Genomic DNA, 13,375 nt, shown 5'->3' on the forward strand with positions numbered 1-13,375 from the left:
CCTTGTTAGACCATGCGCCACGGCGCAAAGTGGATTTTTCCATCCTTAAATTAGCAGAAGTGAATTCTGACATGCCCTTAATGCGTTTGCGCCCTGCGCTTTGTACTTTGCACATGGATCGTCAAAATAGAGCCCTTAGTCTTCAATAATAAGACTTTATTAATATCACAATTAGTATTGCATAAGAACATTAATATTATTTAAAGGGATTTTTTTATTAAACATAGGGTGTTTTAAAAAAAATGTGCAAATGCTATTTGCATTCTACTATGTAAAATTATTAGTCTACTTTTAGCCAAAACGCGTGTATGTACAGTGTATGCCCTCCTGTTTATTTTTTCCCTCAATTTCTGTATAACAGAGAGCAGATTTCTCCAACACATCTCTAATCATAATAGTTTTAATAACTCATCTCTAATAACTGATTTATTTTCTCTTTGTCATGATGACAGTAAATAATATAAGACTAGATATTCTTCAAGACACTTCTATACAGCTTAAAGTGACATTTAAAGGCTTAACTAGGTTAATTAGGGTAACTAGGCAGGTTAGAGTAATTAGGCAAGTTATTGTATAATGATGGTTTGTTCTGTAGACTATGCTAAACAAATATAGCCTAAAGGAGCCAATAATATTGACCTTAAAATGGTGTTTAAAAAATTTAAACCTGCTTTTATTCTAGCCGAAATAAAACAAATAAGACTTTCTCCAGAAGAAAAAAATATTATCAGACATACTGTGAACATTTCCTTGCTCTGTTAAACATCATTTGGGATATATTTGTAAAAAATTCAAAGGGGGGCTAATAATTCTGACTTCAACTGCATATATATGTTGAGGTTGAGATCAAAATTATTGCATGTGTAACAGAGGCCAGCTAGTGAAGTGCTGGGCAGGTAAAACCTCACTCCTCTGACCTCTAAAGGTGCTCTAGTGACAGATGCTAGAGGCCATGGTCTTTAGCCTCCTTGTTAGCGCAACCGACTCCCATGCGGAAGGTTGCTGGGTTGATCCCAGCTCGGAGCGGGTTGGGTGGTGTAGGACTGGCGGGGTTACATTGGTGCCGTGACCCGGAAAGGAGTGAGGTTTAGAGGGGTGAGTGTATCGTAAGCCAGCTAGTGAAGTGCTGTGCAGGTAAACCTCACTCTTCTGACCTCTAAAAAGGTGCTCTAGTGACACACGCTAGAGGCCATGGTGTTTAGGCTCCTTGGTAGAGCAACCGACTCCCATGCAAAGAGTCGCTGGTTTGATCCCAGCTCAGAGTGGGTTGGGTGGTGTATAGGACTGGAGGGGTTACTCATGCATGGTTCCTTGCTTTTCAGTATTCATATTTCTGATGCCGTCACTGTATCTTCTTTTTTCTCCCTAATTCTGGATCTATTTTATCAATAGTATGTTCAATATAATGGTTACAGTTTTCTAGCCACATCTTAACAGCATCCATTGACCTCATCCTCTTCTCAGCCTGGGACAGCTCTGAAAACGACAACAAATTACATTATTAACAACCCAATGGTGCATTTAAAAGTACCTTTCATTATGCTATATTCTGACAATCACTGTTTCACAAATTTAACACATTTTCTAGACAACCAAAACATGTTGTCTTGTTTTCAGAAATAATGAGACAAATAATAAAACAAGCAAAATAATCTGACAATGGGTTGAGAAAATAATCTTGTTTTTCCTTTTAACCCATTGGCAGATTATTTAGCTTGTTTTAAGGATAAACACACCTAATTTGGGCATATTATTTCTGAGGACAAGACCTTATGTTTTGCTTGTCTAGAAAATGCTTCTTGATGTTAAGAATTTGTAGATATTTGGATGAGAAACAAGAGAAAAACTCTAAGTAAGGAACGAGTTTTTGCAGTGTGTTGTCCACTGGCAGTATAGATGTATATATGCGAATTATTTGTGAAAACAGGTATTTTATCTTTTGTCTTTTCAGTATTTGTATGTTCTTTTGTTGCAGCATGAGTGTCCATAATAAAAGTTTAAAGTATATTAAGCATGGCTTTCCTCTGTAGATCACAAACGGTTCATGTATTATGTGTAAAGTTGTACATATTCACCAAATGATGATTTGATGTCCTGCAAACTTTCCCGAACACCATCTATGATTATGCTTTCCCATCTGCTGAACTCTCTCTCCAGAAGTGCTTTAATCGCCTCAGGAACTGAAACATAAGCAGTCAACTCTAAAAATGGCCATAATCTCAATGATAAGAAACTGTCAACACTTCACAACCAGGTTAAGAGTAAGTTTCTTTATGTACAGCGAATAACCGTAAATTAAATATCCCAGAATTCCCTCCACGACACTTCACTTTTAATGCTTTTTGTTGACTTTACTGTGGTTCTTTTTAGTTGTTTCTCATTAGTGATGTACATTATGTTACATCTAATATTAATGATAAATAATGTCTGTTGTATTACTTTAATGTTATGTGTGTTACCGTGATGGTGTTTAGTACTTGGGTGAATGACACTGAGTGTGTTGAGTGTGTTTAGGTTACTAGTGAGTTTCGCTGATTGTGAGAAAAGTAGAGCTTTGTATCATCATATGACTTTCTCATCATCGTATGTTTATGGTTGTGTTTTTATCTGTCTCACAAAGGTATAATGTTTAGTGTTATTACTTCAAAACTCTGGTGCATAACACTATTATGAATAAAGTACAGTAGTTTACAGCAGAATATGATTTTATGGTCTATAATGGTAAAGTTCTGGCAACAGCTGCCTTTTTTTCCAGAAAGATTCCAGATTTTTTTTACCATTTAATGTTTGTAGCATAGTAATTCACAAAGACTAAGACATTTTCAATCATTCACAAATATCACAAAATCTGAACCCACTTCAGACAAATCCGCATATTCTCTGGATATACGTTAACTAAAATATTGGGTCTAATATGGGGTGTGTTTTCCAAAACCATTCATTAATTTATTCATTTTCTTTTAGCTTAGTCCCTTTATTATCAGGGATCGCCACAGTGGAATGAACCACCAACTATTCCGGCATCTGTTTTACCCAGCAGATGCCCTTTCAGCTGCAACCCAGTACTGGGAAACAGCCATACACTCTCATTCACACACACACACACACACTACGAATTAATTTAATTAATCAATTCCCCATAGCGCATGTGTTTGGACTGTGGGGGAAACCGGAGCACCTGGAGGAAACACACACCAACACGGGGAGAACATGCAAAGTCCACACAGAAATGCTAACTGACCCTGCCGGGACTCGAACCAGTGATCTTCTTGCTGTGAGGTCACAGTGCTAACCCCTGAGCCACCGTGCCGCCTCACAAAACCATCATTAGATTTAAAAAAAAAATTGCAAGATCCATCATTACAAACATAGGTCAGCCATTTTGTGTTTTCCTCATCCATCGTTCTTAAGAACATTCACAAAAAGCATCGCAATATTGTGTGTTTGGAGCTGCACCTTTACATCTGTGGTTATAAACTGAGTTCTGGCTGTGTTCTATTCTCAATCATGCCCCCTAGCACGTTATGATTTTGCCAAGTACAATGCGATCCTGGATTAACATCTATGTTGATCCTGGAACCTAATTTTTGGAATAATAATCCATTTCCACCTGGGGATACTCTTCCCGAGGCCCTCAGACTATGCAGAGTCACTGATTCGGTCCAAGACCAACGACGAGATGATCCCAAGGTTTCCATATCCTGGACCAGGCCGTATCCTGAGCAGCTACTGTGGTGGTCATGGAAGAGTGGAGAACATGAGACTGTTTCCTGTGACGCTCCAGAGACAGACGAGTCTTCGCTGAGGCCAGCTTCCAGCCTCCGCCACTGAGACTGCAGCTCTGCACAAGACGTTTGGCCAGCGGAGAAATTAAAATGGTCGTGCCCAACTGAGCCTGGTTTCTCTCAAGGTTTTTTTTCTTCACTTCTGCCATTAGTGAAGTTTTTTTTCCCTCTCCGCTGTCGCCACTGGCTTGCATGGTTCGGGATCTGTGGAGCTGCGCATCGTTGGATTTGCTCTTCAATATTTGGACTCTCAGTAGTGATTATTAAACCACACTGAACTGAGCTGAACTGAACTGAACTTAAACACTACAAACTGAACTACACTGTTCCTATTTACTGTGACCCTTTATGTGAAGCTGCTTTGACACAATCTACATTGTATAAGCGCTATACAAATAAAGGGGAATTGAATTGAAAAATTGAATTGAATAATAATTGGGGAAAAGGGGGATAATAGTTGAAAACAGTCATGTAGAACAGTGGTTCCCTACAGGGGGGTCCCGGCCCACAAGGGGGCCTCAGCGAACTCTATGGGAGGTTACGTCATATTTTTAAAAAGTTTAGCAGTGGACAATAAAGAGAACGATCATCTTGCCTTCATTGATTTTATCCCCTGGCTGACCAAAAAATGGACAAATTTGTAATTCGTCCTCCACAAAAAAAGTCTCTGATTCACCTTCAGCAGCTAATAGTAATGACCCAAGGATACTGGACCCAGGTGAGGAAGCTCCAAACATTTTTCCCTATTCAAAACTATACGAGTGACACGTCTTGTGTATTCTATAGTCTTTGGTATTACGCTGTGAACAGCTGATGCGTTCACATGCAATTTGTGCATGTGTGAAAACATAACATAACCCAGGTAGCAAAGAATTCTGGCCCAGGTTTGGCATAAATCTGGCACAGCAGGCATTTATCCGGCACTGGCATACAGCATGTGGGCCAAACTTGGCCCTGGTTTGGCAGAGGTGGCACCGTCTTTAAGGTGGCAAACAATACTCGGGCCAAAAGTAAAATGTAGTATTTGGCCCAGATGTTAATACTTGATATGTGGGCCATGTACACTCTCAGAAATAAAGGTACGCGAGTTGTCACTGGGTTGGTACCTTTTCAAATGGTACACATTTGCACCTGAAGGGTCCATATTGGTACCTCAAAGGTACATATTAGTACCTAAAAATTTTAAGAGGAACACTTTTGGACTTTTTAGGTACTAACAAGTACCCTTGAGGTATTAATATGGGCCTTTTAGGTACAACATTGTACCTTTTGAAAAGGTACCACCCCAGTGACAGCTCGAGTACCTTTATTTCTGAGAGTGTAAGTTTGGCCTGTCCTGACCCACATTTAAAATACATTTTTATTATTTTAAAATAAAGAAAAGTATTCTACCAATCAGGTCACTTTGAGAAAAAAGCTCACTCATAGCAAGCCTAAAGTGCAATGATTTATGGGTTTATCAATTTCATTGCAGTCGTGACACACCAACATATCTGGCCCATTTTAGGCTCAGTTATGGGTTACTAAGTCAGCTGAGACTTGGCCCAGATATGGTCCGTGTTTGGCCCTTGTCTGGAAGCCAGATATGGTCCAGTCATGAACCGTAATTCACTGCGGCATGTGGGCCAAGCAAAAGCTGATTGTGTGGGCCAGAGCTGGCCCAGAGATATTTTGCTATGTGGGAACATTTACCATTTAACACTAAAAATGTACTAAAAATGAAATAAAAGTACACATTTTTAAAACTAGTTAGTAAAGTACAATTCTTGAGAAAAACTACTCAATTACAGTCATTTCAGAATTTGTAACTTGTTAACATCATTGAGTGTCGGGCAAACTAATTCATATATAAGGCCTGATCTATAAACAAAACAAATCCCACTTACTGTTGTCCTGTTGAGGTGGATTAGTCTCTTTAGGAGGTTGATGGGAGTCATAAGGTATATTCTGATCTGTAAATGCGACACCAAACTCCTTACTCTGACAGTCGTCAGCATTTAGACGTTCTTCCATCACATGCATGCACAACTTTTCAATCTTCACTCTTATTTCTTGCGCTTTTAACTTAAACCCTGCATCCAAAAAGCAGTGGAAGTCCTTCAGTCGGATGATCTGACTGTCAGCTCTTTCATCGGCTTTCACTGGAGTTTTCTGTGTGTCCAGAACAAACAGACTATTTTCGGCCACCATTTCATCAATCTTCTGCAGCAGCTCGGAGACTTGAGCTTGATTCTCTTTGTTGATGTTGTCAAAGATGTGATATCTGTTCCTGCATTTCTCAATCAGCCACTGAAGAGCTTCTCCTTCGCTCTCGATGTGCTGCTCGATTGATGTATCGCTAAATCTGTCGCCCCACGTGAATAAAACTATAGTGTGTCTCCAGACATCCTCTCCCAGGATGGACATGTTTTCCTCGACGATTCTCTTTTGCTCTTTCTGAAATGACGTATCGGCTGGAATCACCAGCAGGAAGGCATGAGGGAACTTCTCGCACTCTGCAATGCTATCCAGGATGGCAGATGTAATGAAATCAGGGTTGAGTTCTGACGCTAAGTACTTCCACCAGCCTGGAGTGTCCAACACACTGACTTTTCTTCCTTCGATGTCTCTGAATCCTTTCGTAGTGGCTCTGGTTTTTCCTCCTGTTACAAACTCCTCCTGGTTTAGGATGATGTTTCTGGCTGAGCTCTTTCCAGCGAAGACCCATCCCAGCATAACAAGTCTGATCTCCTCAAGACGACGCACACATGCTGAAATTAAACCACATTAAAAAAAGTTAGTTCAAGTCAAGTTTGAGTTTTATTGTCATTTCATTTAGAACAAATTTGGTCTCGCAGGACCCCGGTGCTACATAAACAAACATAATCATAAATATGAACACAACACTGGACTTAAGACCTAATTTAAACTTATTCATAACTAACATACCGGACCATTTGTCAAGCCTACTCAACTGTGTGAGGCACTCATTGTGAATTAAAATAACGTTATTTGGACGCTAGTTTCAGTCTGTTAGTTTTAAAAATATCAATAATCTACTGTCTCCAGAACATTGACTGAATTCACATATAGACGATATGGACTGTCAGGATTCTGCCACTTCGGTCTTGTTAATTCTTCGTTTGGGAGTCCAGACACTAGTCCTGTCATGTCTTGTATGTTGTGTTTGTCTTTGTCTTCGTCTCAGTCTATGTTTACATGAACTGTATACTTCAGTGTTTTGTTTCATGTGAACACGCGGTTAATGAGTTCTATCATTGGCAGTGCGTTCTAGTCTTGCTTTCTGGTCCACCACCAAACTAACTCCAAACCTCTAAACTATGCTGAATCAAGTTGCTATATCTTTTCCAACTGATAAGACTTACGGTTTTCCCAAAACTGACCCGGAAAATTCGGAAAAGTGCCATTGACTTAACATTGGACCAAACTTTGTAACCTCATAACTTTGCGCCAGACTGTCATACAGACTGATGGTTGGGCTCATTTAACTCAGACTACCAATCTGCCAATCACTGATTACCTTTCAACTTACCAGCCACACTCTAGCAACCAGTTACAGCGCCCTAGCAACTTTCCCATAGACTTCCATTAAAAAAACGCCATTGACTTTACATAGGACATGCTAACAACACACCAATCCATACTAACAATATACTAACAAGCATGCTATTTGTACTAGCAACATGCTAATTCATACTAGAACCATGCTGATTTATGTTAGCAACTGCCTAGCAACTACTCAGAACACCTTAGCAACCGCCTAGCAACACCTTAGGAACTGGCAAACAACCACTCAGAACACCGTATTAACCATCTAGCAACACCTTAGCAACGACCTAGAACACTTTAGCCACCACCTAGCAACACCTTAGCAACCACCTAGCAACACCTTAGCAATGACTCAGAACACCTTAGCAACCACCTGGCAACACCTTAGCACTTGCCTAGCAACCATTCAGAACACCCTAGCAACCACATAGCAATGCCTTAGCAAACACCTAGCAACCAACCAGAACACCCTATCAACACCTTAGCAACAACCTAGAACACCTTAGCAACTGCCTTGCAACATCTTAGCAACCACTTAGCAATTCCTTAGCAACCACCAAGCAACCACTCAGAACACCCTAGCAACCACATAGCAACACCTTAGCAACAACCTAAACACCTTAGCAACGCCTTAGCAACCACTCAGAACACCCTAGCAACCACCGAGCAACATATAAGCAACCACATGAAACACCACATAGCAACACCTTAGCAACTGCCTAGCAACCACTCAGAACACCTTAGCAACCGCCTAGCAACACCTTTACAACCATTCAAAACACCCTAGCAAGGCCTTAGCAACCACCTAGCAACCACTTAGAACACCCTAGCAACCGCCTAGAAACACCTTAGCAACCACTCAGAACTTCCTAACAACCATTAAAAACACCCTAGCAACCACTCAGAATGCTTGCATGCACGGTGGTGCGCGCGCACTGGAGTGGAGAGTTGGGTTTGGTGCACATGGGGACTGTACCAAAAAGCTGAGGAGTTGGGGGTGGAATTCCGGGATTTCCGGGAGACAGAACAGTACAGGAGATGGGTTTGAAATACGGGAGACTCCTGGGAAAAACGGGAGTGTTGGCAGGTACATAACCCACCCTACATCTGTGACTTAAACCTGATATAAACATCCAAAGCTTGTAGATCGTCTCTTCTGCCTAAATGGATCAACGATTTTTTTTTGTCAATGGCTCATACTTCAGTTTCTCATCAAATCTTCTGACCAATCAAATGCTCTCTAGTATCAGACAAGCCCCACCCCCTTCGTCTCATTGGCTTTTCATTTGATGCACTTGATCTCAGGCACTCTCATTGGCAGAGCTGTGAGATGACTAAACACTATTGGCTTTTTTTAAAAGGGGAGCAAATATAAGTCCCACCCCCTTTTCATGTTTCAGTTGAGATGCATCAACTAAACAGTGCACACCTCAGAGCATTCACAGGACATTTAACATCACTTTACAGTCCACTTACCTTTCTCTTGAACCGTACTCCGCTGCTGCTCTACTTTGCGTTTTCTAGAAATGGCTCTGGTCTGAATTTCCTCCAACTGCTCATTGACTTCTCTTACTTTTTCCTGGTCAATATTAAAGTGCTTGCCGTTTTTCTCAACAATCCCCTCTATTTCCCTGATCAGCTCTTTGACTTGGCTCCGGTCATGAGATTTGGAATTATCAAAAACCTGATATTTATTTTCACATTTGCTGATAATTCGACTGAGCGCAGATTCCTGGATTCTCCGCTCAATGTCCTCTTGTTTAACCAGATCTCCTCTTGTAAAGATGATGAGCGAGTGAGTCCAGATGTTTTCACCCAGCAGATCTACGTTCTTCTCCAGAAATTCTGCATCAGTTTCAGTAAAAGTGCAATCTGCCCGAATCACGATTAAAACCGCGTGAGGTCCCGGTGAGATCAGAGAAATCCTGCGAATCAGCTGCTGTTTGGAGATGTTTGATAAATCAGTCAGATTGAAGGTTTTCCACCATCCAGGTGTTTCAATCAGACAGATTCTCCTGCCGTCTATAAACCCCTCTGTTTTCACATCTGTGGATATTTTTGCATCTGTTTCGCTGCTTCGTAAAATAGCATTGATAACCGATGATTTTCCAGAATGATGCTTCCCAAGAAGAACCACTCTTAACTCTGGAAGGCAAAACAGAAAAACAGCAAGAGCAAAAATTAAAATGTAACCTGCTCAGAGCTATTATCGAACCGGCGACCTTCCGCATGGGAGACGGGTACTCTACCAAGAACGCTAAAGACCATGACCTCTCGCTAGAGCACCTTTAGGGTCAGAGGAGTAAGGTTTTACCTGCACAGCACTTGCTAGCTGGCCTCTGTTACACTCACCCCCCTAAACCTCCCATCCGGGTCACCGCACCAATGTAACCCCGCCAGTCCTACGCCACCCAACCAGCAACCTTCCGCATGGGAGTCACGTGCTCTACCAAAGAGGCTAAAGACCATGGCCTCTCGCATCTGTTGCTAGAGCACCTTTAGGGTCAAAGGAGTGAGGTTTTACCTTCACAGCACTTACTAGCTGGCCTCCGTTACACTCACTCTCCTAAACATCACTCCCATCCGGGTCACGGCACCAATATAACCTCGCCATTCCTACACCACCCAACCCGCTCCGAGCTGGTATCGAACCAGCAACCTTCCGCATGGGAGTCGTGTGGTCTACCAAGGAAGCTAAAGACCATGACCTCTAGTGCTAGAGCACCAGGGTCAGAGGAGTGAGGTTTTCCCTGCACCGGCTGGATCAGTTAGTGGTGTTTCTGTGTGGAGTTTGCATGTTCTCCCCGTGTTGGCATGAGTTTCCTCCGGGTGCTCCAGTTTCCCCCACAGTCCAAACACATGTGGTATAGGTGAATTGGGTAAGCTATGTGTGTGTAAATGAGTGTGTATGGGTGTTTCCCAGGGATGGGTTGCAGACGGAAGGGCATCCACTGCGTAAAAAAATATGCTGGATATGTTGGCATAAAAAGAATGAACGAATGCACAATAATAGACTGTAAAATTGGGCTGAGCAATATATCAGTTGAGCATAGATATCGCAATGTGTGTATCCGGAATAGTGAGAGGGGTCTGGATGCAGACCTGGTGCAGATACAATCTGAACTGCATGCAGTGAGTTTTAATGCCCACCCCTAACCCTATACCTCTCACAGTGATGTCACTAGCTCCATTGAGTGCATTGTGTCTGACATTTGCATCTATGACAGATGCAGTCTCTGTTTGCATCATCCAGATACTATTGGCAATAGTCACGTATATTTATTACAGAGTAAAAGATGAAGATGGGTGACGCGGTGGCGCAGTAGGTAGTGCTGTCGCCTCACAGCAAGAAGGTTGCTGGTCACGTGGCATTTCTGTGTGGAGTTTGCATGTTCTCCCTGCGTTTGCGGGGGTTTCCTCCGGGTGCTCCGGTTTCCCCCACAAGTCCAAAGACATGCAGTACAGGTGAATTGGGCTAAATTGTCCATAGCGACACTGAAAAAAAATCATTCAAAGATGTTTCCTTGGATTTACTCTATTTTTTTAATGTTAAGTGGTTGTAAACAATTTATTTCGGCTGAATTTAAACAAACAAATTAAGTTGAACATTACTCAATTTAATTTGTTTGTTTAAATTTAACACAAATAAATTGTGTGCAACAGTTTTGCATGCAACACTTTTATCAGTGTGAATGAGTGTGTATGGATGTTTCCCAGAGATGGATTGCAGCTCGAAGGGCACCCGCTGCATAAAACCTGTGCTGGATAAGTTGGCGGTTCATTCCGCTGTGGTGACCCTGAATTATTAAAGGGGCTAAGCCGAAAAAATGAATGAATGAATGAATGAAAAGCTGAAGATATTTTTAAATATTGTTATTTTTTAATAATTTATACCATGATGACCATGTTATTTTACATTTGATTGTTCAATTTCTGTACTTGAATACTGTTAGACTCCCCAGAAAACCATAAAGGACTATTTTATTTATTTTTGCACTGCATAGAAAAAGACTTGATCCTCACAGTTGATCTTAATTAATGACATCTGTCCAGGCTATTCAAGTCATTTAGTGAAATTATATTCATATCGCAAAACTAAATATCGAAATGTCAGATTTTTCTGAATATCATGCAGCCCTACTGTAAAATATACAGTTGAAGTCAGAATTATTCACCCCCCTTTGTATTTTGTTTTCTTTTTTATTATTTCCCAAATGATGTTGAACAGAGCAGGGAAATTTTCACAGTATGTCTGATAATATTTTATCTTCTGGAGAAAGTCTTAAAGAATAAAAGCAGTTTTTAATTTTTTATGATCCATTTTAAGGTCAATATTATTAGCCCCTTTAAGCTATATTTTTCCCAATTAGTTACAGAACAAACCATCATTATACAATAACTTGCCTAATTACCCTAACCTGCCTAGTTACCCTAATTAACCTAGTTAAGCCTTTAAATGTCACTTTAAGCTGTATAGAAGTGTCTTGAAGAATATCTAGTCTAATATTATTTACTGTCATCATGACAAAGAGAAAATAAATCAGTTATTAGAGATGAGTTATTAACACTGTTATGATTAGAAATGTGTTGGAGAAATCTGCTCTTCGTTAAACAGAAATAAACAGGGGGGCTAATAATTCAGGGGGGCTTATAATTCTGACTTCACCTGTATCTGTTAATGAACAGTTGCCACACCACCCCAGACAATATAGCACTATACACTATAAAACACAATGTCACTTTGTTGGAACTTTTTAAAGTTAAAAGTTGTTGGAAGAACAATCAAGATACCATAATGCAAGTTAAAAGCATAAATAAATGGGGGAAAAATAAAACAAATATATACAAATTTATCACAAAATACAGCTTATTTACAGATGTACCATGTATATTATGAAGAGTTAAGAGAGCTGTACCTTTTGGTGAGCAAAAATCCATTTTATTTCCAGCACGTTTGGGTATTTTCCCACTAGTGTGTTCAGATGTGTTGAAAAACATGGACAAGGTCAGAAAAGAAAACAACATACAGCATAAAAGACACCAATAAATAAATCACAAATTAACATTGTAAGCATTTGTAATTGCGCGTAGATTTGTATAGATTAGATTTTGTAATCAATAAAATGTATTTGTATTATTAGACTTTGTAATTACACATGTATGCATTTTGTTGATTTAATTAGTTGCCATTTTAGTCTACATACACAATTTTTCATTTGTAGTACTGAAAACATTTATAAAAGAGATGTATATAAAGTCATACCTGTATAATCATCTCTCTTTGTGCAAGACAGCGTCAGGTATTAAATCTCCTAATGTGCTAGTTTTACTTTCGGTTGTCACAAGGTTATTATTGTAAATCCTCAGGTGATTCAAATGTGAAAGGGTGTGGTGTGCTCATGGAAAACAATCTTAACCCTTTATAGGGCCAAGAACCATATACGAATACTATTAATTCAATCCAATTCAATTCCCCTTTATTTGTATAGCGCTTATACAATGTAGATTGTGTCAAAGCAGCTTCACATAAAAGGTCACAGTAAATAGGAGCAGTGTAGTTCAGTTTGTAGTGTTTAAGTTCAGTTCAGTTGAGCTCAGTTCAGTGTGGTTTAATAATCACTACTGAGATCACTACTTAAAATTGATTGCATTTTTTAATTGTATGAAGTAATGCTATATTTTATCATGTAGTAATGTAGTATTTAAAGTGCTAAAATGTCTTGTAATAACCCCCTAGTTTTTTTCGTTGATTATTTCAGTGAGTGCTCAGGGTTGAATATGGTTAGCACGGTTTGGCTTTAGGAGTGTGACAGCGCCCCCCGTTGACCACATTCAAAAAATCTGACTGGATGCAGCCTTGATGATGCAAGCTGAGACGGCACATTTATTTATTTATTTATTTATTTATTTATTTATTTAATTGAATGCTTGAAAACAATAACAATAAATGTCATTAATCAAACAACAACAACAATCCAGGGGTTTTTAGTAATTTAGTCCAAGATAAGTGCCAAGTCCTTCATCAAAGTCCTTGTTCGTAT

General features: G+C 40.0%; 1 protein-coding gene across 1 annotated transcript; it reads right to left on the reverse strand.

Annotated features, from left to right (window-relative positions):
• Positions 1 to 971: 971 nt before the first annotated feature.
• Positions 972 to 12,665, reverse strand: si:ch1073-365p7.2 (GTPase IMAP family member 8). Its single transcript, XM_056468358.1, has 6 exons — positions 12,598 to 12,665; positions 12,251 to 12,303; positions 8,811 to 9,479; positions 5,672 to 6,535; positions 2,076 to 2,180; positions 972 to 1,476 (listed from the first exon to the last, which is right to left on the reverse strand). The coding sequence occupies exons 2-6, from the start codon at positions 12,270 to 12,272 to the stop codon at positions 1,343 to 1,345; spliced, it is 1,794 nt and encodes a 597-aa protein (XP_056324333.1). The 5' UTR covers positions 12,273 to 12,303; positions 12,598 to 12,665; the 3' UTR covers positions 972 to 1,342.
• Between the last annotated feature and the right edge of the window lie 710 nt (positions 12,666 to 13,375).

The sequence above is a fragment of the Danio aesculapii genome, chromosome 11, assembly GCF_903798145.1.
Source record: "Danio aesculapii chromosome 11, fDanAes4.1, whole genome shotgun sequence".
In the NCBI taxonomy this organism is placed as follows: domain Eukaryota; kingdom Metazoa; phylum Chordata; class Actinopteri; order Cypriniformes; family Danionidae; genus Danio; species Danio aesculapii.

Coding starts and splice junctions, on each gene's coding strand:
- si:ch1073-365p7.2 (XM_056468358.1), bottom strand. CDS start 12,272: ATGGATTTTTGCTCACCAAAAG. Junction 9,480..12,250: donor GGATTTTTGCTCACCAAAAG/GTACAGCTCTCT, acceptor TTTGCCTTCCAG/AGTTAAGAGTGGTTCTTCTT. Junction 6,536..8,810: donor GAGTACGGTTCAAGAGAAAG/GTAAGTGGACTG, acceptor GTTTAATTTCAG/CATGTGTGCGTCGTCTTGAG.